The sequence below is a fragment of the Phocoena phocoena genome, chromosome 6, assembly GCF_963924675.1.
Source record: "Phocoena phocoena chromosome 6, mPhoPho1.1, whole genome shotgun sequence".
Lineage (NCBI taxonomy): Eukaryota > Metazoa > Chordata > Mammalia > Artiodactyla > Phocoenidae > Phocoena > Phocoena phocoena.
Genome location: NC_089224.1, coordinates 98,336,040 through 98,360,350, shown reverse-complemented (window position 1 = coordinate 98,360,350; position 24,311 = coordinate 98,336,040). Strand labels below are relative to the sequence as shown.

The window sequence follows — 24,311 nt, the reverse complement described above, 5'->3', positions numbered from 1 at the left end:
GCAGTGGTTAAGAATCCGCCTGCCAATGCAGGGGACACGGGTTCCATCCCTGGTCCAGGAAGATCCCACATGCTGAAGTGCAACTAAGCCAGAGAGCCACAACTACTGAGCCCGCGTTCCACAACTACTGAAGCCTGTGCGCCTAGAGCCCGTGCTCTGCAACAAAGAGAAGCCACCGCAGTGAGAAGCCCATGCACCACAATGAAGAGTAACCCCCGCTCGCTGCAACTAGAGAAAGCCCATGCACAGCAACGAAAACCCAATGCAGCCATACATAAACAAACAAGCAAACAAACAAATAAATAAAATAAGAGGAGCCCTCAAAGTCAGATAATGGGCATAAAATTCATCAGCTGGTGAGTGGCAGGGTTGAGGCACCAACCAGTTCTTTCTGTTTTCAGAGCCTGGCTCCCGTAAGCTACACCCCCGAGAACAGAATGAAAGAACTCATCCTTCACGTGCCATGTACCAGAAATGTGGATCTCAGTCATCCTATATCCTGTTTGAGCCTCAAGACCTTCATTTGGTCCTCAAATAAAAATCTTACCCTTTTTCTCCTCACCTTTCCCAGAATTCATAGTAGGCTCAGCAGGTGCAGGGATGGTGGCTGTGGACGCAGCAGTGAGCCTAAACTGAGCCTCCTTTGTTATGTTGCTCCAGGTACCAGTATTCTGTATTTAAGCAGCTGTTCTCATCTCTGCCAGATGGTGAAATCTGTTTCATCAACATGACTGTTGAAACGTCTGATTTTTGGAAGCCTTGCCTCATGTACTCCTTTGTAGCATCATAAAACAATTCAATTTAGGCTTAGCATTAATTTGAATTATTGTCCGGTTTCCAGAAAATATCTTCTGGAAATGTCAAGAGGAGGTATTACATGTCTTTGGAAATATTAAGTATTGAATTACAGTATTATGTCACTTTCCCCCTGCCATTTCTCTCTCGTTCACACACACTCAGCATGGTCTGATTTATGTTTCAGGCACCACCGTGAGAAACTCAGTACGTAGGGAAATAACCAGAGATGAATATTGACAGAGGCCAAACACACACACACACACACACATTAGTAGTGTGGATTGGTTTTCCTCAAAGAAAGAAGAATGGGAGGCAGCCTGGTGTTACAGACAGAGCTCTAGACTCAGAGATGGGTGGACTGAGCTCTGATTTGGAATCATCAGCTCCTTAGCTGTGCAGTTGAAAACATGTACCTTTGACATCCTTCAGCTTCAATTTCCTTGTCTGTAAAATGGGGGTAAAATTAACATTTGCCCTCCAGAGTTATTTCTAGGATCAATTAGATTAACAGCAACATCAATAATAAAAACTTCCATTTGATAAGTAAGGTACACAGAGTCACATATGATATTCCTTCAAATGCTCCAAGGTAAATATTATTCATCCTCTTTTAGATGAGGAAGCTGAGGAAAGGAATATTAAGCAGATCCCAAGGTCATTCAAATAAAAAATGGTAAGGACACTTTTTGAATCCAGGTTTGCCAATTCCAAGGTCTGTGCTCTTCCCACTGAATTCAAAAGAGAAGAGAATAGACGGTATGAGATCTAGAGAGAAAGGAGCACACACACATGTACATACGTGCACGCACGCACGCGATGACAGACACACAAAAGCAGGCAGGTGCCTGGACCTAATTTGGTCGGTTGGCATTGAACCCACGGTGTGGCGATGAAACAGATCTGGGAGGAATTGCTAATATGGTTATTCTTAGTGCTCACAGTTGTGAGTCGTCCTTGCCAAACAGGCCCTGACGTTTGTGCATATTGCTTGGGAAAGGCAAAAAGAAGCGTATTTCATAGAAAAGGGTGGACCAGAAGAAGGGGATGGGGCAAGGAACGTAGTTAAACTGCTGGATCTGGAAAATCACAGGGCACGTTCATGCATTTGTTAATTCAGCCAGCCAGTCATGTCCTAGCCACAAATTTTGTATTTTCATTACAAATTTATTGAACCTAATAGGTGCCAGGCATTTCTCCAGGGCCTCTACAATGTTACCTCACTCCTGCGACATACTTCTTTTTAAATTTTTATTGGCGTATAATTGATTTACAGTGTTGTGTTAGTTTCCACTCTTTTTAAGATTCTTCTCCCATATAGGTCATTACAGAGTACTGAGTAGAGTTCCTGCAACATATCTTAAAATAGTATCCCTTGTTCCTGCCCTAGCCAGCTTGCCCCAGGAAATGGTGAAAATCAGAGATGCTGCTGAGATAAGCCATGAATCCACACAGGGAAAATGACCATTCTTGGGTAGACAGGGTAAAGGTTTTCTTCTTCTAAATGAAGCTATTGTCTGACTGTTTCCCAGGCAGGGCCTCCATGTTGCACAGCTCCAGGAGCAACATCTAAATAGGGTAGAGTTATTCACAGAATTATCTGTGTTTGTGTATGTACACATACGCAAGCATATATACATAGGCACACTCAATTGTCCAATTATATTGTATATATGAAATATACAATAATATATATGATTGGTATATATGGTATATATGGATAGACATGTGATTATGCATAGCATGATTTTTTTTTTTGCTATGTAAATTTTGTCCCCGGAATACTACAACTCAGAGGCCCTAGCCAGGCGCAGTCCTGTTCTTAGGCAATTCAAGTGTTTCTCATTTAATGGTCATAGAACCTCTGTGAAATAACTATTCCCTTTGTACAGATGTGGAAACTGAGGAGGGTTGCCAAGATTAAGTGATTTGTTCCAGGGTCACACAGTTACTCAGTGGCTGGGCTAGGATTTAATCCATGCTTGTTTGACTCCAAAATCCAGACCTCTAACTCCCATTCACGTTCATGTCTTATGTGAGCAACTGACAGAGAGGGAAGTTTTTCAATATTAGTCAGACCTAAAGGATCTTTGCGTTTTGGGAGCAACTGTCCACGTTCATTCAAGAAGCACTGATCTTATCGGATCAAAAAGAAATCCAACATTGAGATTGGGTTTGATGCATAAATTCCCAATGAATTAATGAAGAAATTTTTTTAAAAGAAAGGAAGAAAAGATAAACAAATTATTAAATTAAAAGTGAATAGCTGCTTTTAATCTTTAACCACAATTCTTCTTTAAAATTTTAAGTAACAAAGAAAAACGGGAAACATTTTATGACTTTGTTCTTTTCCCCTGCTGCCTAGCTTGATACCAAATTGTTATATCTCTGGGGAGAAAAATAATTTTTTGAAATTTCAACACTTTAAACCTCTTTTGTTCAGACTCAAACACCCCTAACTCAACCTTGAAGCAAGAGCAAGGATACATAAAGGCTTGTGGAATTCTGTGGCAATCTGTTTTAGCTAGACTTTGATCACATTTTGAGGTGGGGAAGATAGAAAGCATAGAAACACAATTGCCTGGAGCAAATATGGGTCTGGCACTACAGGGAAACCTCTATTTGGGGAGAGGGAGCAAGTGCTTTGAAACAGCTTTCTTTGGAAATAACTCTTTTGCTAACCTAGAACACCAGTGGCCTGTCTATAGCCATGCTTCCTTTTCTGGGACATCTAGTGATGGATTCTTCCATGTTTCTTCTATGACATGGACCTCACAAGGGTATTAGCATTTCATCTTCCCATCGAAGGATCTCTAGCCTCATGACAACTTAACTTTCATGGAATCTATTCTTTGTTTATTTTTTATTTATTGAAGTGTAGTTCATTTACAATGTTGTGTTACTTTCGAGTGTACAGCAAAGTGATTCAGATACATATATATATATATATATCAGAATATATGTATGTATATATATATATATATATATATATTCTTTTTCAGATTCTTTTCCATTAAAAGTTATTACAAGATACTGAGTATGGTTCCCTGTGCTCTACAGTAGGCCCTTGTTTTTGCCTATTTTATACGTAGTAGTTTGTATATGTTAACCCTAAAATGCTAATTTAGCTCTCTTCCCCCCGCCCCCCACTATTCCCTTGGTGCCCATAAGTTTGTTTTCTATGTCTGTTGAGTCTGTTTCTATTTTGTAAATAAGCTCATTTGAATCATTTTTTTTAAGATCCCACATATAAGTGATATCATACGATATTTCTCTGACTTACTTCACTTAATATGGTAATCTCTAGGTCCGTCCATGTTGCTGCAAATGGCATTATTTCATTCTTTTTTTATAGACGTTCCTTAAAACAACTAAAAATAGGGTTACCATATGACTCTGCAATCTCATTCCTGTGCATATATCCAGAGAAAACTCTAATTCAAAAAGACACATGCACCCCAATGTCCATAGCAGCACTATTTACAGTAGCCAAGACATGGAAGGAACTTAAATGTCCATGGACAGATGAATGGATAAAGAAGATGTGGTGTATATATACAAAATACTACTCAGCAGTGGAATTTATTCTTCATTGTCAGTGTGAAATCCTAGAACAAACACTGAGCTAGAAGTCACAGCACTCAGGTTCTGGTCCATACTCAACACTTTCCAGCTCTGTTGCCTTGGGAAATTCAGTTCACCTCTTTGACCGTCACCTCCATCACGTTGCTAAGAGGCTGGGAGTCGTAAAATCTAGGTTTTAGTTATGGACATTTCACTAATCCCAGTGGGATCTGGGGCACATCTCTCTCCTTCCTTAGCCCTCAGTTTCTTTATTTCTAAAGGAAGAGGGTCTCCCTGGAGCATCCATTCTCAGTGAGGACAGTAATACTTCCAAAGGGATGAAACTGATTCTTGGGAAGTACAGGGAGAGGGGCACAAAAAATCTTAATCCTTTTATGTACAACAAAAGCACAGTACATAAACAGATATACAGGATATCTGTGGTATTAAAAGTTTATGGGTGGGGGAGTGATTAGGGGAAAAAAGGTCTAAATAGGTTGTTTCGTGTGTGGTGATAAAAAAAATTAAAAGTTGAGAGGGACTTCCCTGGCGGTCCAGTGGTTAAGACTCCACGCTCCCAATGCAGTGGGTACAGGTTCGGGTTTGATACCTGGTCGGGGAACTAAGATCCCACAAGCCCCGTGGCATGGCCATACACAGAAAAACAAACAAACAAACAAACAAAAAAAAAACTGAGAAACTCTAGAGTTTTCTAACACTTTAGAATTAAACCTGTTAACTTAGCGTCAGACAGTTCTTATCTATTGTATGATTGTTCCAAGAAAATTCTGATCTTAACCAAGTTTCTATCTTCCTTAGACCTTAAAAAACAGTATTTCCGGGCTTCCCTGGTAGCACAGTGGTTGAGAGTCCGTCTGCTGATGCAGGGGACCTGGGTTCGTGCCCCAGTCCGGGAAGGTCCCACATGCTGCGGAGCGGCTGGGCCCGTGAGCCATGGCCACTGAGCCTGTGCGTCCGGAGCCTGTGCTCCACAGCGGGAGAGGCCACAGCAGTGAGAGGCCTGCATACAGCAAAAAAAAAAAAAACCAACAAACCCCCAGTATTTTCATGTACAATAAACAAAAGGAAAGCGGTAACCCTCTTTCAGTTAGCCACTGGACTATCGTAGCATTTTCTTAGTGTCTTTCTTCTCCTTTGTCATATGTATCTCATTCACATACTGTAGCAAGATTACATATTCATTGCAGCCAAGCCGCCATTCCCTCTGCCCATCCAGTGGTGTTGGGAGTACTTGGAACCAGGTCAGGCAGCAGACTGGGCACCTGTGGAATGAATGAAAATAGCTTAGTTCAGACGAGGGTTTTTATCCTGGACTCTACTAACCCCCAAGGGGGTCCATGGATAGAACTCTAGTTCAGTTACTGGTTTCCTTTGTAATACTATGCATTATGTTTTATACATTTCAAAACTTTATTCTGAGAAGTGATCCACAGGGACCAATGACACAAAATAAAGGTTAATAAATGGAGCAAATGCCAGGTTTAAGAGATAGTTGCTGTCAAAAAAGAGGTAATACATCAGTTTGCTAGGGCTGCCATAACAAAGTACCGCAGACTATGTGGCTTAAACGACAGACATTTATTTCCTCACAGTTCTGGAGGCTGGAAGTCTGAGATCAAGGTGTTGGCAGGGTTTCTTTTGAGGACCCCTCTCCTTGGCTTGTCGATGGCTGTCTTATGGCTGTCTTCTCCTTGGTCTTCACACGGTCTTCCCTCTGTGTGTGCTTGTATCCTAATCGCTTCTTCACGGAAGGACACCAGCCATATTGGACCCACCCTGATGACTTCATTTAACCGTAATTACCTCTTGAAAGATCCTTTCAACAAGTACAGTCATATTCTGAGGTACTGGACATTACGATTTCAACAAATGAATTTTGGGTGGACACAAGTCAGCCCATAACAGATAGAGAGAGTACAGAGAAATAGGTTGAAGTTGATCCAAGGAAAAGAGGAAGAAATGGAAGAAGGGAAGAGGGCTGGAAGGAGAAAGTCAGATTAAGGCATCGAGTGGCAGATTCCTCTCTCAGATGCCTGTAAGAGAATCACCCCTCAACCCTGCGACCCTAGAGAGCTGTTGCTCTCTCCCAGAGGCTGAGCACCTCCAGCTACCCACACTGGCTCTGCTTACTCTCCCAAACCCTCAAACTGTTGTTTTTAACCTCACTTTTGCAGAGTTTGATCACTCCTTAAACAGTGTTTAGTCAATGGCTGGTGGTAGAATGTATTCATTCTACATTGTGTGGGGCTCTGTGGATTGGGTGGTTGGGGGAAGAGGTAGGAGTGGGTGTGTTCTTCAGGGGTCTATTGGGCTGAAGGTAGATGCGCTCCTTATTCCTGCTTCATCACACTTCCTCCTGTGTCCCGGAAAGACGTTTCTCCCAGGTCCAAGTCAGATGGGATCCTCATGGGGAAACATGATATAACAGAAAGAAGGAAGCCTGTAATTATTTTGCACCCAAAGAAAGAGGGAACAGGAGAGAGAGAATACGTTGGGCTAAAAAAATTCCCTGAGCTTCCTATGTGAAGACCATCTTTCAGCCATACAATCCTTTCCTCCTCTGCTCCCCATTCACCACTGTGACCAGAGCCTTCTTTTGAAATTTTCTATCCATGGTTTTCAGAGGTCTGTGTCATGATTTGAGGTGCAGTGAAAGAGATTTGCGCAGCTGTCTGGCTCTCCAGGCGGTTTTGTCTGATGCTACCTCCTTCCGTGGTATTTTTAGTTCTCATCTGTAGCTCTCTGTGTCTTTGGGGGCTGATGTGTCTCTGGCTTTTCCGACTCCACTACGGAGTGTCCTGAGCTCCCCAGTTCACCCCGATCTATGCCACACAGTTAAAGAAGCAGGCTTATAATCAATGTAATTGAAGATCAGAGTTAATGAGTACCTCCGTGCCCAGGCGGTCCCCTGAGTAGCACCGCACTTCAGATGCAAAATAAGGAAACGATTGGGCTGAACTGAAAATCCATTTGGCTAATTAGATGATGTATATTCCCACAGCCAGTGAGAGAAAAATATGTATATATTTTAAAATAAGGAAACATGACATTTTGAAGTTGAGATTTTGGCAAAGATTCATTTCGGAGTCATTGCACTCTGAGGAAGTTGACTTGAGCACAAAAGAAGACTCTCAGAGCACCCAGAAAAAGGGAATGCATTTGATCCAAAGTCAAGAAGATAAAGCAGGGGTCCGCTGGAAAACTAGAGATATATGAGACACATGGAATAAGGCATTTGTATTCCTTTCCTCTGTAAATATTTATTCTCGAAGTACTGGTAGAATTTACCCAGGGAGAACTGCTCGCTACTCTTTGGCTTATAACACTTTCTCCCTTCCCCCACCCTCATTCAACACACACATGCACACATACACAACACACACACACGTTCTGAAACTCCACTGTACCCTAAGCACTGTGGTGATAGCACAGTTACATAAGGCACGGTCTTTGCCTTCAAGAAATACACAGTCTAGATGGGAGAGTAAGAAAAAGAGGATTAAAAACACTCATGCTTTGCCTTAGATTTGTCACTTTGAACTTCCTTCCTTCCTGGACTACAAGTTTTCAGTGGACAGACACCATATTTTGCTCATCCAGAGCATAGGAACAGGGCATGGCACATAGTAGGTGCTTTATTTGTTAAATGAACAAGTGTATGAATGAATGGATGAATCTATAACAGGGCATACATAGCTGTTAGTTGAGTGGAATACCTTGTACGTATTAGAGAGATTAAGAGGCATATGAGCCAGGTCTGAAGCCGAGGCTTAAGGGGCAAATTCCGCCTCAGCTTTTGCCTAGTTCGTTGTTCTTTTTTGCATTCTTCAAGATCTAGCTTAAAGACCGACTCTAATGATTCCTCTCCAATCCCCCTTTTTCCTTCCCCTTATTTCCACTTAATGCCCATCCCTTTCAGGCAGTTCTTACAACACTCTAGGATGTATTATATCTACCTGTGCGTACGTTTGATCTCCCTCATTATTCTACAAATTTCTTGATGGAGTCAGTCTGTTTTTCAATCTTTATGTCTATTTCTTACTCAAGGAGCAGTTTAATAACTGTTGGCTAAATGAACACATAGATTGAGCCTTGATTAGATTTTGCAGGTACTTCCTTTCACTCTCTGATGTGGCAACTCCCTGCCACACACCTTTGCCCCTTCACACTGAGTCCCTCTGGCATCTCTAATCATCCACATCACAAGCCCATGGGGTGAACAAGAGCTCAGGAGCCACGATAGCAAACTTCAAGTTTTGTTTTGGAACTAGGGAGACATTGAAGGGCTAGTCTTGTGTTCTGGCTCCCACAGGCTGAAAAATATTAAACTTTGGGATCAATGAGGAAGCATTTCTACTTCCCAATTCCATCATAAAGTAAGCTGAACTTTCCTCTAGTCAAGCATGGAATTTTTTTTTAAATATCTTTATTGGAGTATAATTGCTTTGCAATGGTGTGTTAGTTTCTGCTTTATAACAAAGTGAATCAGTTATCCATATACATATGTTTCCATATCTCTTCCCTCTTGCGTCACCCTCCCTCCCACCCTCCCTATCCCACCCCTCTAGGTGGTCACCAAGCACCGAGCTGATCTCCCTGTGCTATGCGGCTGCTTCCCACTAGCTATCTATTTTACGTTTGGTAGTGTATATATGTCTATGCCACTCTCTCGCTTTGTCACATCTTACCCTTCCCCCTCCCCATATCCTCAAGTCCATTCTCTAGTAGGTCTGTGTCTTTTTTCCCGTCTTACCCCTAGGTTCTTCATGACCTTTTTTTTTTTCCTTAGATTCCATATATATGTGTTAGCATACGATATTTGTTTTTCTCTTTCTGACTTACTTCACTCTGTATGACAGACTCTAGATCCATCCACCTCACTACAAATAACTCAATTTTGTTTCTTTTTATGGTTGAGTAATATTCCATTGTATATATGTACCACATCTTCATTATCCATTCATCCGATGATGGACACTTAGGTTGCTTCTATGTCCTGGCTATTGTAAATAGAGCTGCATTGAACATTTTGGTACATGACTCTTTTTGAATTATGGTTTTCTCAGGGTATATGCCCAGTACTGGGATTGCTGGGTCATATGGTAGTTCTATTTGTAGTTTTTTAAGGAACCTCCATACTGTTTTCCATAGTAGCTGTATCAATTTACATTCCCACCAGCAGTGCAAGAGTGTTCCCTTTTCTCCACACCCTCTCCAGCAATTCTTGTTTCTAGATTTTTTGATAATGGCCATTCTGACTGGTGTGAGGTGATACCTCATTGTAGTTTTGATTTGCATTTCTCTAATGATTAGTGATGTTGAGCATTCTTTCATGTGTTTGTTGGCAGTCTATATCTTCTTTGAAGAAATGTCTATTTAGGTCTTCTGCCCATTTTTGGATTGGGTTGTTTGTTGTTTTGTTATTGAGCTTCATGAGCTTCTTGTAAATTTTGGAGATTAATCCTTTGTCAATTGCTTCATTTGCAAATATTTTCTCCCATTCTGAGGGTTGTCTTTGGTCTTGTTTATGGTTTCCTTTGCTGTGCAAAAGCTTTTAAGTTCATTAGGTCCCATTTGTTTATTTTTGTTCTTATTTCCATTTCTGTAAGAGGTGGGTCAAAAAGGATCTTGCTGTGATTTATGTCATAGAGTGTTCTGCCTATGTTTTCCTCTAAGAGTTTGATAGTTTCTGGCCTTATATTTATATATTTAATCCATTTTGAGCTTATTTTTGTGTATGGTGTTAGGGAGTGTTCTAATCTCATACTTTTACATGTACCTGTCCAGTTTTCCAAGCACCACTTATTGAAGAGGCTGTCTTTTCTCCACTGTATATTCTTGCCTCCTTTATCAAAGATAAGGGAACCATACGTGCATGGGTTTATCTCTGGGCTCTCTATCCTGTTCCATTGATCTATACTTCTGTTTTTGTGCCAGTACCATACTGTCTTGATTACTGTAGCTTTCTAGTATAGTCTGAAGTCAGGGAGCCTGATTCCTCCAGCTCCATTTTTCTTTCTCAAGATTGCGTTGGCTATTCAGGGTCTTTTGTGTTTCCATACAAATTGTGACATTTTTTGTTCTAGTTCTGTGAAAAATGCCAGTGGTGGTTTGATAGGGATTGCGTTGAATCTGTAGATTGCTTTGGGTAGTAGAGTCATTTTCACAATGTTGATTCTTCCAATCCAAGAACATGGTATATCTCTCCATCTATTTGTATCATCTTTAAATTCTTTCATCAGTGTCTTATAATTTTCTGCATACAGGTCTTTTGTCTCCTTAGGTAGATTTATTCCTAGATATTTTATTCTTTTTGTTGCAGTGGTAAATGGGAGTGTTTTCTTAATTTCATTTTCAGATTTTTCATCATTAGTGTATAGGAATGCCAGAGATTTCTGTGCATTAATTTTGTATCCTGCTACTTTACCAAATTCATTGATTAGCTTTAGTAGTTTTCTGGTAGCATCTTTAGGATTCTCTATGTATAGTATCATGTCATCTGCAAACAGTGACAGCTTTAATTCTTCTTTTCCGATTTGGATTCCTTTTATTTCTTTTTCTTCCTTGATTGCTGTGCCTAGAACTTCCAAAACTATGTTGAATAATAGTGGTGATAGTGGGCAACCTTGTCTTTTTCCTGATCTTAGTGGAAATGCTTTCCGTTTTTCACCACTGAGGACGACGCTGGCTATGGGTTTGTCATATATGGCCTTTATTATGTTGAGGAAAGTTCCCTCTATGCCTAGTTTCTGCAGGGTTTTTATCATAAATGGTTGTTGAATTTTGTCAAAAGCTTTCTCTGCATCTATTGAGATGTTCATATGTTTTTTCTCCTTCAGTTTGTTAAAATGCTGAATCATGTTGATTGATTTGCCTATATTGAAGAATCCTGGCATTCCTGGAATAAACCCCACTTGACCATGGTGTATGATCCTTTTAATGTGCCGTTGGATTCTGTTTGCTAGTATTTTGTTGAGGATTTTTGCATCTATGTTCATCAGTGATATTGGCCTGTAGTTTTCTTTCTTTGTGACATCTTTGTCTGGTTTTGGTATCAGGGTGATGGTGGCCTTGTAGAATGAGTTTGGGTGTGTTCCTCCCTCTGCTATATTTTGGAAGAGTTTGAGAAGGATAGGTGTTAGCTCTTCTCTAAATGTTTGATAGAATTCGCCTGTGAAGCCATCTGGTCCTGGGCTTTTGTTTGTTGGAAAATTTTTAATCACAGTCTCAATTTCAGTGCTTGTGATTGTTCTGTTCATATTTTCTCTTTCTTCCTGATTCAGTCTTGGCATGTTGTGCATTTCTAAGAATTTGTCCATTTCTTCCAGGTTGTCCATTTTATTGGCATAGAGTTGCTTGTAGCAATCTCTCAGGATCTTTTGTATTTCTGCAGTGTCAGTTGTTACTTCTCCTTTTTCATTTCTAATTCTATTGATTTGAGTCTTCTCCCTTCTTTTCTTGATGAGTCTGGCTAATGGTTTATCAATTTTGTTTATCTTCTCAAAGAACCAGCTTTTAGTTTTATTGATCTTTGCAATTGTTTCTTTCATTTCTTTTTCATTTATTTCTAATCTGATCTTTATGATTTCTTTCCTTCTGCTAACTTTGGGGTTTTTTGGTCCTTCTTTCTCTAATTGCGTTAGGTGCAAGGTTAGGTTGTTTATTTGAGATATTTCCAGTTTCTTAAGGTAGGATTGTATTGCTATAGACTTCCCTCTTAGAACTGCTTTTGCTGCATTCCATAGGTTTTGGGTCGTCTTGTCTCCATTGTCGTTTGTTTCTAGGTATTTTTTTACTTCCTCTTTGATTTCCTCAGTGATCACTTCATTATTAAATAGTGTATTGTTTAGCCTCCATGTGTTTGTATTTTTTACAGATTTTTTCCTGTAATTGATATCTAGTCTCATAGCGTTGTGGTTGGAAAAGATACTTGATACGATTTCAATTTTCTTAAATTTACCAAGGCTTTATTTGTGACCCAGGATATGGTCTATCCTGGAGAATGGTCCATGAGCACTTGAGAAAAATGTGTATTCTGTTGTTTTTGGATGGAATGTCCTATAAATATGGATTAAGTCCCTCTTGTTTAATGTATCATTTAAAGGTTGTGTTTCCTTATTTATTTTCATTTTGGATGATCTGTCCATTGGTGAAAGTGGGGTTTTAAAGTCCCCTACTATGAATGTGTTACTGTCGATTTCCCCTTTTATGGCTGTTAGTATTTGCCTTATGTATTGATGTGCTCCTATGTTGGGTGCATAAATATTTACAGTTGTTATATCTTCTTCTTGGATCGATCCCTTGATCATTATGTAGTGTCCTTCTTTTTCTCTTGTAATAGTCTTTATTTTAAAGTCTGTTTTGTCTGATACGAGAATTGCTACTCCAGCTTTCTTTTGATTTCAATTTGCATGGAATATCTTTTTCCATGCCCTCACTTTCAGTCTGTATGTGTCCCCAGGTCTGAAGGGGGTCTCTTGTAGACAGCATGTATATGGGTCTTGTTTTTGTATCCATTCAGCCAGTCTGTGTCTTCTGGTGGGAGCATTGAATCCATTTACATTTAAGGTAGTTATTGATATGTATGTTCCTATTCCCATTTTCTTAATTGTTTTGTGTTTGTTATTGTAGGTCTTTTCCTTCTCTTGTGTTTCTTGCCTAGAGAAGTTCCTTTAGCATTTGTTGTAAAGCTGGTTTGGTGGTGCTGAACTCTCTCAGCTTTTGCTTGTCTGTAAAGGTTTTAATTTCTCCATCAAATCTGAATGAGATCCTTGCTGGGTAATCTTGGTTGTAGATTTTTCTCCTTCATCACTTTCAATATGTCCTGCCTCTCTCTTCTGGGTTGCAGAGTTTCTGCTGAAGGATCCCCTGTTAACCTTATGGGGATTCCCTTGTGTGTTATTTGTTGTTTTTCCCTTGCTGCTTTTAATATGTTTTCTTTGTATTTAATTTTTAACAGTTTGATTGATATGTGTCTTGGCGTGTTTCTCCTTGGATTTATCCTGTATGGGGCTCTCTATGCTTCCTGGACTTGATTAACTATTTCCTTTCCCATATTAGGGAAGTTTTCAACTATAATCTCTTCAAATTTTTTCTCAGTCCCTTCTTTTTCTCTTCTTCTTCTGGGACCCCTATAATTCTAATGTTGGTGTGTTTAATGTTGTCCCAGAGGTCTCTGAGACTGTCCTCAGTTCTTTTCATTCTTTTTTCTTTATTCTGCTCTGAGGTAGTTATTTCCACTATTTTATCTTCCAGGTCACTTATCCGTTCTTCTGCCTCCGTTATTCTGCTATTGATCCCATCTAGAGTATTTTTCATTTCATTTATTGTGTTGTTCATCACTGTTTGTTTGCTCTTTAGTTCTTCTAGGTCCTTGTTAAATGTTTCTTGCATTTTCTCTATTCTATTTCCAAGATTTTGGATCATCTTTACTATCATTATTCTGAATTCTTTTTCATGTAGACTGCCTATTTCCTCTTCATTTGTTAGGTCTGGTGGGTTTTTATCTTGCTCCTTCATGTGCTGTGTGTTTTTCTGTCTTCTCATTTTGCTTATCTTTCTGTGTTTGGGGTCTTCTTTTCACAGGCTGCAGGTTCGTAGTTTCCGTTGTTTTTGGTGTCTGTCCCCAGTGGCTATGGTTGGTTCAGTTGGTTGTGTAGGCTTCCTGGTGGAGGGGACTAGTGCCTGTGCTCTGGTGGATGAGGCTGGATCTTGTCTTCCTGTTGGGCAGGATCACAACTGGTGGTGTGTTTTGGGGTGTCTGTGGCCTTACTATGATTTTAGGTAGCCTCTCTGCTAATGGGTGGCGTTGTGTTCCTGTCTTGCTAGTTGTTTGGCATAGGGTGTCCAGCACTGTGGCTTGCTGGTCATTGAGTGAAGCTGGGTGTTGATGTTGAGATGGAGATCTCTGGGAGATTTTCGCCGTTTGATATTACGTGGTGCTGGGAGGTCTCTTGTGGACCAGTGTCCTGAAGTTGGCTCTCCCACCTCAGAGGCATAGCACTGACTCCTGGCTGCAGCACCAAGAGCCTTTCATACACACGGTATGTCTGTTGTGAAGCAGTTGTACCTTTTTTCTTATGACAATTCAAAAGACTTATTAAAGAGTTCCTGCCCTTTGACCCTTATAATAACATCACCTCTGGGAGTTGATCCCTACTGTATGGAGCTTGTTGGCTCCCGAACGTCGATTTGTTGCTCCAACCGTCAAGCTCTGGGGAAGCCAGTGCCACTTTGGGGAATTTTGAAGGGAAAGATCCTCAGGACAAGCTGTCCCGGCAGCTGCTAGGGCCTTACCCCCAAATTCCCCAACCAGGGCTGGCTAGCCACAAGTAGCAAGGCTCCTGGCTGGCTGCGCCAAAATTTGTTAAGAGTCCAAGCTCGTGCTGCTCACCACACTACAGGCCAGTAAATCAAGAAATGAGTTGCTGGGGCGAGGAATAGTGACTTAAATCCAGCAGACCAAGAAGATGGTGGCCTCACGTCCCACAGAACCATCTTGCCTGAGTTAAAATTCAGGCTCCTTTTATCAAGCATGGAATTTTGATTTCATTATTTCATCAAGCAGATAGTCACCAAGCTCCTAATATGTGCAAAGCCTTTTTACTGAGAGCTGGATCGCAACGGAGTAATGAACAAATCCTTCCCTGCAGGAGATCACAACCTATTAGAGGAAGCAAAAGCCCTTCAACACTATAGAAACACACTGAAGGGGGATGCACAGACTCCCAGAGGAGGAGTAGAAAGACCAAGGAAGGCAACTCTGCCTGATACCCAACCAAAGCTCCAGTTCTCAAGACAGTCTGGGATAATGGGCAGGTCCGAGCTTTGAATGCTGAGAAACCTGGGTTCAGTTTCCCTTTGGCCACTTACTAGTTGTGCAAGTTTGGCTAAGTCAACATCTCTCTGAACGTCACGTTGTCCTTCTGTAAAAGCAGGGACATACCTATGCTGCAAGGCTCTGGACCAGAGAGTGCGTTCAAAGGATGGTCACTTCCTTGTGTCATTAAACCAACAGTATACCTAGGCGTAGTATCTTTTTAAGGAAGCTGAGGATAACCTGCTCTCGAGTGAGTCGCTTCCAATGAGAATCATATTTCTCATGTTTGAAAAGATCTGTTAACCAGTATTGCATTCAGAGCTTCCAAGCTCATAAGAAATCCAAGTAGTAATGAAAATAGCTCCAGCAAGCTGAGATTCCCCCGTGTGCCAGGGACTTCACGGACTATAGTGGATGTTGTAATGCTGCTTCCAAATCTCTCATTAGAACAGGGGCACTCATTCCCGCAGCCGCCTGGAATGTTGACGGTTGACCACTCTCTCTCAGTCTTCCTTGGAGAAATGCCCTCCATTAAAGGGGACCACTTCATCCAAGTTTATGTCCCTTCCCCAGGGAAGTCTGACAGCCTATGACTGGCTATATGGGGATACGAAGACCTGACACCCTTATCTTGATTTGGAACAACTCAGAAGGACCATCTTAGTTCCAGGGCTTCCCGTGGGATCAGCTGAGGGCTTTGCTACAACGGCATGGCGATCCACCTTCTCCCTCTGCCCAACCCCTCTTTGCTCATGCCCTCACAAGAGAACACCCCAAAAAACCTGCTGCATGCCAGTCTCTGCCATTAAGAGTGATTTCTGGTGAACCTGACCTAAGACAAATGCATTGTCTCATTAAATCCTTATCTTTTTTTAACCCTGTGAAGGGGAAATCACAGCTTTCATAGGATATAACTGAGGATTTGTTTTCTTGTCCAAGTTTACAGAGCTGGTGGGTAGCGGAGTGAAGATCTGAATACATATCTTGCTGACTCTATTCTCTTTATCCCTGTGCTGTGTAGCTTTCCTAAAGTAGTGGGATTAGCCAAACTCAGCCCTGGGACATAATTCAATATCCATCCCTCAGTCTTTAGTGAGAATAAATACAAGAATTATCCACTTAAACAGCATGACTGTGCTTTTTAAAAGAAAAATCTGTAGTTGATACTGACGTTCAGTGCCTTGCACAAGGACCCATGTGACATGTTTCTGCTCGGGCTTAGTTCCAGAGGGGAAAATATGGCTTTGGAGATCGATTTGCATATCTCCCCTTGCCAGAAATTTAAAATATGGAATCCAACAGACTTCTTCTTTTTTTGCTTTAGCTGCCAAGGATTTTAAGGCCAACTTCAAATGTGGTCATTTCCTTTTCTCCCAGCCAGATGCTATCTACTCCCAGTGCTTTTCACATAGAGTCCTCTTTCATCCTCACCAAAACCATATTGTCCACTGTGCTTTTATTTAGGAACTCATTCTGTATGATGATATAAATCATAACATGTGTATGAGTTAGAGAAGATAACATTGCCTGCCATGCCCATATCCTTTCCAGGGAATCTTAGATCCTCAGGGCAGCCAGGTAGGGTTTGATGTGGCCCTGCCTCTCTGACCGTTGCCCATTGGACCACAGCTGGGTACCAGAGGCAAGACGAACCCGACCATTGGTTAGCCAGCAGGGTCTGATGGGACCTGACAAAGAGGTTGCTGCCAAACCCACAGGATGTCTATTAATTGAGTCCCTCTTTGGAAAATTTAAATTGCCTACATGGAAAGATTTTGTTGCTTGATGGTGAGGTAGAGAGAAGCAGATGTAGGGAGAGAAGCCAAGTCATGCTAATTTTGAAACAATTTAAGATCTCCTTCTGCTGAGGTCTCTAGATCTGTCATAAATCTAGAACCACTCTCCAAGTCCAGCTTTGAGGAACCTGGTCCTATTTGAACTCTTTGTTCCCCCATTTCCCTCTGTGAAATTCTACCTTCACTATATTGCTACATATATACACTCAGCATTTACACCCAATATGCAGCCACCCTGAATGGGCTTCTGTTCCTTGACCCCAAAGAATATACGTAATATATGTATGTGTATATATGTATGTAACCCATATATGGCTGTATAAGTGTGTATGTGTGTGTGTGGAGGGGGGGTCTTTTGTTTGGCCCACACAAGCTTTCAAGAACAAATTTAAACCATCATTTCCAAATTGGTTGATTACAATAAAAATGTCAATTTTCAGCCTCTCCTGATGAAAACCTGAAGTCCTTGCACCACTTACCTTTAGACCCATTTGGCAAGAGCTGTCTAGAGCTGAGTTGCACCTGCTTCATTTTGATAGAGCCTGTAGTACCCAGTTCACCCCAAACTCCACCTTTTTCCTTATTATATCCCAACATTAAGGCATCTTCCATTGCATAAGTGCTGCTTTTCTTTTAGAGGTGCTACAGATTTCTTTGAATCCTTCTCTCTCTCTCTCTCTCTCTCTCTCTCTTTCTCTATCTCTCATACAATAAAACAAAACAAAACGCAACCAAGGCCAGGGGGCCAGCATGCAATTTCCCTTATACTCAGCCAGTGCTTCCGAGGGATATAATCTGCCTCCCCACTGTGGGGTATTAGTGAGTGACCCCTGTTCCAAGGGGGATGCCTGGGTGACAGAAACAAAAGCTTTTTTTATATTTTAAATTTGAATGTTTAATCATTCTTTACTAGGACAAATGAGGCACTGGCTAAGCACTTTATCTACATTGATTTATTTCATTTTCACAACAATGAGGTGGGTTCCATTACTATTCCTATTTACAGATGATGTAGCCAAGGCCCAGAGGCATTGAGTGACTTGTCTAAAGTCCACGGCTGGTAAAGGTGGATCCAGGATTTGAACCCAAGTCTCTCTCAGTCCTAAGGGCCTGACCCTTAAGCACTAGGCTGAACTGCCTCTCATGTCTGACTTGTCTGTCTCCATTGGCTGCTGACGCCATGACTGGCTCATTGTAAGTGCTCTGTGAATGTGTGTAGCTAAGCGAGAACAGAGGACCTGGGGTCGCGGGGCGGATGGCTTGTATGCACCTGTCTCTGTTCCTGCCCTGCAGCATCAGTGGCAAGACACCTGTACCCTAAAATCGTGGAGAAAGTAGCTCTCTCTCTGTTTCCCCACAGGGAGCAGCTTTGTGGTGAGTGAAGGGAGCTACCTGGACATCTCCGACTGGTTAAACCCGGCCAAGCTGTCCCTGTATTACCAGATCAATGCCACCTCCCCATGGGTGAGGGACCTCTGCGGACAGAGGACCACGGATGCCTGTGAGCAGCTCTGCGACCCAGAAACCGGTGAGCCATGAGCAGGGCTGGGGTTGGAGGGAGGGAGGGAGGGTGTCGGCTGGAAGAGGGTCTGCACTCCTTCTGCCTGAAGAATCATGGCTTCTGAGTGATTGACAAGGGGCTTTATGTAAAGGTCCATCAATCCCACTGGTGGTTAAACTATGTGCTGCCATTGCCGAACAACAAAGCAAATTCTTATAAAACCACAGCATCTCAGAAAGGACCCCAGAGAACATCTAGTCCAATTTCAGCAAACCAGTGTCTGAATGTCACCAGACATCCCTGAGCTTAGATCCTATCTATCAATACCTTCTACTAGCTGGGTATTCTTTATCATTTTTTTTTCATCTTTATTGAAATATAATTGACATATAACATTGTATAAGTTTAAGGTGTACAATGTGATGATTTAATACACATATAAATGATTACAGCAATAAGGTTCATTAACACTTCCATCACCTTACTTTTTTTGTGTATGTGGTGATAGCATTTAAGATCTACTCTCTTAGGAGTTTTCCACATGTAATACCATATGGTTAACTGTTCACCATTCTGTACATTAGATCCCCAGAACTTTTTCACCTTAAATGGGGAGATGTTGGCTGTAGGGTACAAACTAGCTGGGCATTCCTTAGCAAGATACTTTCTCTCTCTGAGTACTAGAGAAGGAAAGTAGCATCTAACTCACAAGCCTGTTGTTAGGATTAAGTGAGATAATGTATGGAAATCTCCTAGCATACTCATTTATTCATTCATTTGGCAGATATTTATTGAGTAGCCGGGCACTTTTCTAGGCATTGGTGACACAGCAGTGAACAAAAAAGGCAAAATCTCTGTCCTAATTAAGTTCATATTCTACAGAGACATTATATTTGCACTGCCTGAGAAGATAGCCACTAGCCACCTGTGGCTGTTTAAATTTAAGTTAATTAAAATTAAATAAAAGTAAACATTTCCTCAGCCACGTTAGCCACATTTCAAGTGCTCCATAGCTAATGTGTCCAGTGGCTACCTCTTGGAGGACTCGGGGCATTACCATCATTGCAGAAATTTCTGTGGGACAGTGCTGCAATAGACAAACAGGTAAATGTGGATATATTGTGTCAGGGGATGATAAATGCCGGGGGGAAGAGCACGAAGCATAAGAGATGCTGAGCTGGGAGTAGGGGTGGAGTTGTTATTACAGAAAGAGTGGTCAGGGAAGGCTTCTCCAAGGTGGTAACATTTGAGCCGGCACTTTAAGATGGAGACGGTGGAAGCCATGCTAACGTCTGGGGGGAAAGCATTCTAGGCAGAGGGAATAGCAAGGGACGGCCTCTGCAGCAGGAGCACAGGAAGATCCCATTGATTCAGCACTAGCAGGAAGACCAGTATGGTTGGAGGGGAGGGAGAGAGAAGTTAGGATGCAAACCTGAAAAGAAGCTTGGGAAGGGGGTGGTGGCGGGGGAGGTTACAGGGCCTTATATAGGAGAAGGACTTTGGATGTTACTCTGAGTGAGATGAGAAGTCATTGGAGGATTCTGAGCAAAGGAGCAACATGATCTGACCTACATTTTATCAGGACCACTCTGACTGCTGTGTGACAAATCAGCTTAGAGGGCGTTCAAGGGCACTGTTTTTCCGATGTAGACAGGAGTTGGTAGTGGCTGGGAACACAGGGATTAGGGGAGAAGATGGTGATAAATGATCAAATTCTGGATATATTTAGAGTGTAGACTTCACAGGACTTGTTATTGGATATGGAAGATGAGAAATAAAGGGGAGTCAAAGATGATTCCAAATCGTTCAGTCTGAACAGTGACATGACGGACTTATCATTTGTTGAGTCAGAAGCTGCTGTAGGCGGGTCAGGGCTGAGGTGAAGGGGATGGAGACTGCCATTTTGGGTATTAGTTCAAGATGACTCCTAAACATCAGGTAGCGATGAAAAATAGGCATTTGAATCCAAAAGTCTTCTTCAAAGAAGAGGTCTTAGCTGGAGATAGAAATTTGTGAGTCAACAACATAGGGATACTATTAACCCAAAAGACACCATCTTATCTACAGTTATTGCTTAGTAAATGGACAGCATCTTACTCATAGTTGCTGCCCAATAGTTACTAATGTCCACAAACAGGGAAATAGGAGTTAGAGAGGAGAACAGCTTACCAGGATCACAAAGCAAGTTAGAAATGAAGCTGGCATTAGAACCCCAGTTCCCCTTCTCCCCGTCCTGTGCTCTTCCCCACGACTCATACTGGTATATTTTTCTCTGCAATTTCACCTGCCTCTCCATTGACAAGATTCTGGCCATCTTGCCTGAAAATCTCACTGTACTGATGCCGTGAGGAAGGCTCTGTAGAGCTGAGGAGACTCAGTGGCCCAGGCCAAGAGTTTGCTTTCTCTACCCAAATTCTCTTCCGCTTCTCCATGGGGCAAGCAATTCGGGAGTAAGGAGACGGATTCTCCAGGCTAACCCCTTTGTCTCTGCAGAATCAGGCAGGGACTAGGCTTTCTAACCATCATTCCCTCCTTATCCTTTAGTTGGGAGCCTATATTCAGACACATTTTTCCAGCCTTTACATAGGCCTACTGGGGAAGCTATTCAGAAAATGTGATGCAACTCTAGTGTACCATTGGACCGGACAGCTGAATCTTCTTTCTCTTAATTAAAACATTTAGACTTTAAGGCACTGACACCCTAAGCAGTATCCCCTTACCCCCAACACACACACACACACACACACACACACACACACACACACGCACGCATACGCACGCACTCAGCCCCTTAGAGTTGAAGATGTTGCTAGAATCCACTGGGTTGACCTTCTCAACTTTATCACTGATGATACTGATACCCAGAGAAGAAAGATAAAAGGAACAAAGTCACACACACACAGGTGGCAGAGCCAGGATTCAAACCTAGGATGCTGTGCTCCTGACCAATGCTTCTCAAGCCCTCAGTAGGTCTGCAGTGAGGCCTGAGATTCTACTTCCCTAAACGGCTGTCAGCTCTTGCTGGTACTTCTGACCCAGGTACTACCCTTGGTGCAGCGAGGCTCTAAACTCTTCTTCCCAGATAGTCCTCTCATGTTCTAAACAAACAGCGAGAGGCCCAGTCACCATATTTGTTAATTCATTATTTATCTTGACAAAATCATGCTTACTTTTATCACTTTATCTTCTGCCTCTATTTGTCACATACCGTGGGCTCTAGGTCCACTGATACCCGCACTTCCCTGAAGGCACCATGCCTTTTCATGCCTGCGTCCCTTTCATGGGCTGTTTTCTTCCCCCTTGAAATGTCTTTTTCCTCCTTTTACTTGGAGACCAGGGGCTCTTTTTGTTGTTGTTGTTTTGTTTTTTGTTTGTTTGTTTGTTTTGCGATACACGGGCCTCTCACTGTTGTGGCCTCTCCTGCTGCGGAGCGCAGGCTCCGGACGCGCAGGCTCAGCGGCCATGGCTCACGGGCCCAGCCGCTCCGCGGCATGTGGGATCCTCCCGGACAGGGGCACGAACCCGCGTCCCCTGCATCAGCAGGCGGACTCTCAACCACCGCGCCACCAGGGAAGCCCCAGGGGCTCTTTTTATTTCCATTTCATGAAGCCCAAACATCCTTCCTCTCAGAGGCATTCATGACTCGCCACCCCCAGCCCTGACCAAATTCAGGGGTCCTCCTCTCTGCTCTCATAGCCTCCGTGCCTCCCTGTGTTATAGTCCTTGCCCCTGGGCGGTCATTGTTCTTTCCTCATCTGGATCTACCACCAGACTGTAAGCTTTGCTAGGGCCTGGAGAGGGGGATTCAAAGCATGTGTTTTGCTCATCTGTGTATCTTTAAAACTTATCATTATACTGACATATAATTCATTCACAAAAAAAAAAAAATGAAAGGGGGAAGGAGGGAGGAAGGAAGGAAATTTCCCTTCCCATGCTCCTTGAAAAATTTGTATTCACCAATTTTCGGCTTCTTCCTCCATACCCACTTACATATAAACTCAGATTAAATATTTTCCAGCACTGGAGAAATTGGGTCGCCAAGAGCTGTCCAGTAGCCACACCAGCTAGAGAGTCTCACCCTCCCATTCAGCTACATACATTCCCAAGAACATTTCCCTTTGCATTCTCCTCTCTGCTCACATTCACAATCCTCCCACCCCCCAAACACCCTATGCAGAGTTTTACCTTCTGACTAGAGTTCAGGCTCTTCCCTCTACCTGAAATTTCTTCTATCCTTTAATTATCTACTTTCCAAAATTCTATTTACTTAATTACCTCTCATTTCCTCTCTGTAGAATGGATGACTTCTACAGTATCACCAGAGTTTTCTGTTGACTAGAAATTTGATTAAAACGTGAGTTATTATTTGGAAACTGCAACGCTAAGATGTAAGCTCCTTCAAGCTTACTGCTGTATCTTATGTATCCTTCATCAGAGCACCTTGCTCTTACAAATCACAAGACAGAAATGGATGGGGTGATCTACAGATAAGGAGTGGAAATAGAAACATAAGTTCCCTGAATATATTTTCATGGAGCTTGACTCAAACCCACTATGTAAAATTTATTTCAGTTTGTTAAATCCGTTCAAGCAATATTTTCTTAATTCCACAAATGCATTAAGTCTTGTGTGTCAAGTGCTATGAAAAATCACAGACAAACTGGACAATGTTCCTGCCTTCATGGATTTCACATTTTTGCAGGGGTAAAAATAATACGCTCCTCTACAGCTATTATAAAAGACACAATGTAGAATAAATCAGGAACAGGCATTTTTTTTTTTATGCGTTACGCGGGCCTCTCACTGTTGTGGCCTCTCCCGTTGCGGAGGACAGGCTCCGGACGCGCAGGCTCAGCGGCCATGGCTCACGGGCCCAGCCGCTCCGCGGCATGTGGGATCTTCCCAGACCGGGGCACGAACCCGTGTCCCCTGCATCGGCAGGCGGACTCTCAACCACTGCGCCACCAGGGAAGCCCAGGAACAGGCATTTATAGAGTACCCCATGCCTGGAGAAAAGGGAGAAATGTATTCTAGATGGGAATTTCAGGAGATCCATCATGGAAAATAGGACCTTTTAGCTGAGCCTTGTAGAATCAGTAGGGAGTATGAAGAAAAGGTGTTTAAGCAGAGGAATCTTGATGATGGAGAAAGAGAGGAAGTAAGTCGAGAGTGATCCCCAGAACCAGAGAGCGGCGTAGCTGGGCTGGCCTCTGGAGAATGTGCTGCATGTGAGGTAGAGGAGGAGAACCAGGGGAGTGGAAGGAGATAAGGTTGGAAAGGTGGGGTGAAGAGAGCTCACAGAAAGATGAGGGTCTGAAGATTCTGAGAACCACCAGGGATTTCAGTAAGGCTGCATCGGCCACTGAAAAAGGGAAACTTGCCTTCTATCTATCCAGTTGTTTTAGGCAACATCTAACTGCCCAAGGGAATAGCTGGGTGTTCTCTCCTCAACCTTCCACCAAGAATTAGAATTTGGTGAGGTCATGGAAAAAATAAACCCCCAAGCCCTGTACATATTCAGATCTTAGATCTGACAAAAGTGGCTTAGCTTTCCTTACAGGAGCCCTTCCTTCTGTTGGGGGGATCTATAGGGCTGAATCAAGTCATGGAGTCCAAGTACGGACCATCATGCCTTAGTGCTTTATTGGATGTGTCAGCAAGAAGGATCATTCTTCCCAGCTGAACAGAAAGGAGAAGGAAATTGGGGAGATAGTGTTGCTGAAGAATATATAATTGCCGTGATGTGTGAAGGAGCCTGGTCAAGTTTTCCTGCCTCTGTGCCATAGCCCAGCTCAGGTGTGTTTGTCCAGGGGTT

At 42.4% G+C, this 24,311-nt stretch overlaps 1 protein-coding gene across 3 annotated transcripts in view; it reads left to right on the top strand.

The window, feature by feature from the left end:
• The window catches only part of ASTN2 (astrotactin 2), a 914,376-nt gene that overhangs the window by 401,374 nt on the left and 488,691 nt on the right, over positions 1-24,311 (top strand). For all 3 annotated transcript variants that reach the window (XM_065878807.1, XM_065878806.1, XM_065878804.1), the window contains one exon: positions 18,356-18,523. In XM_065878807.1, coding sequence (XP_065734879.1) covers positions 18,356-18,523 — 168 coding nt within the window. The remainder of the gene's footprint in view (positions 1-18,355; positions 18,524-24,311) is intronic.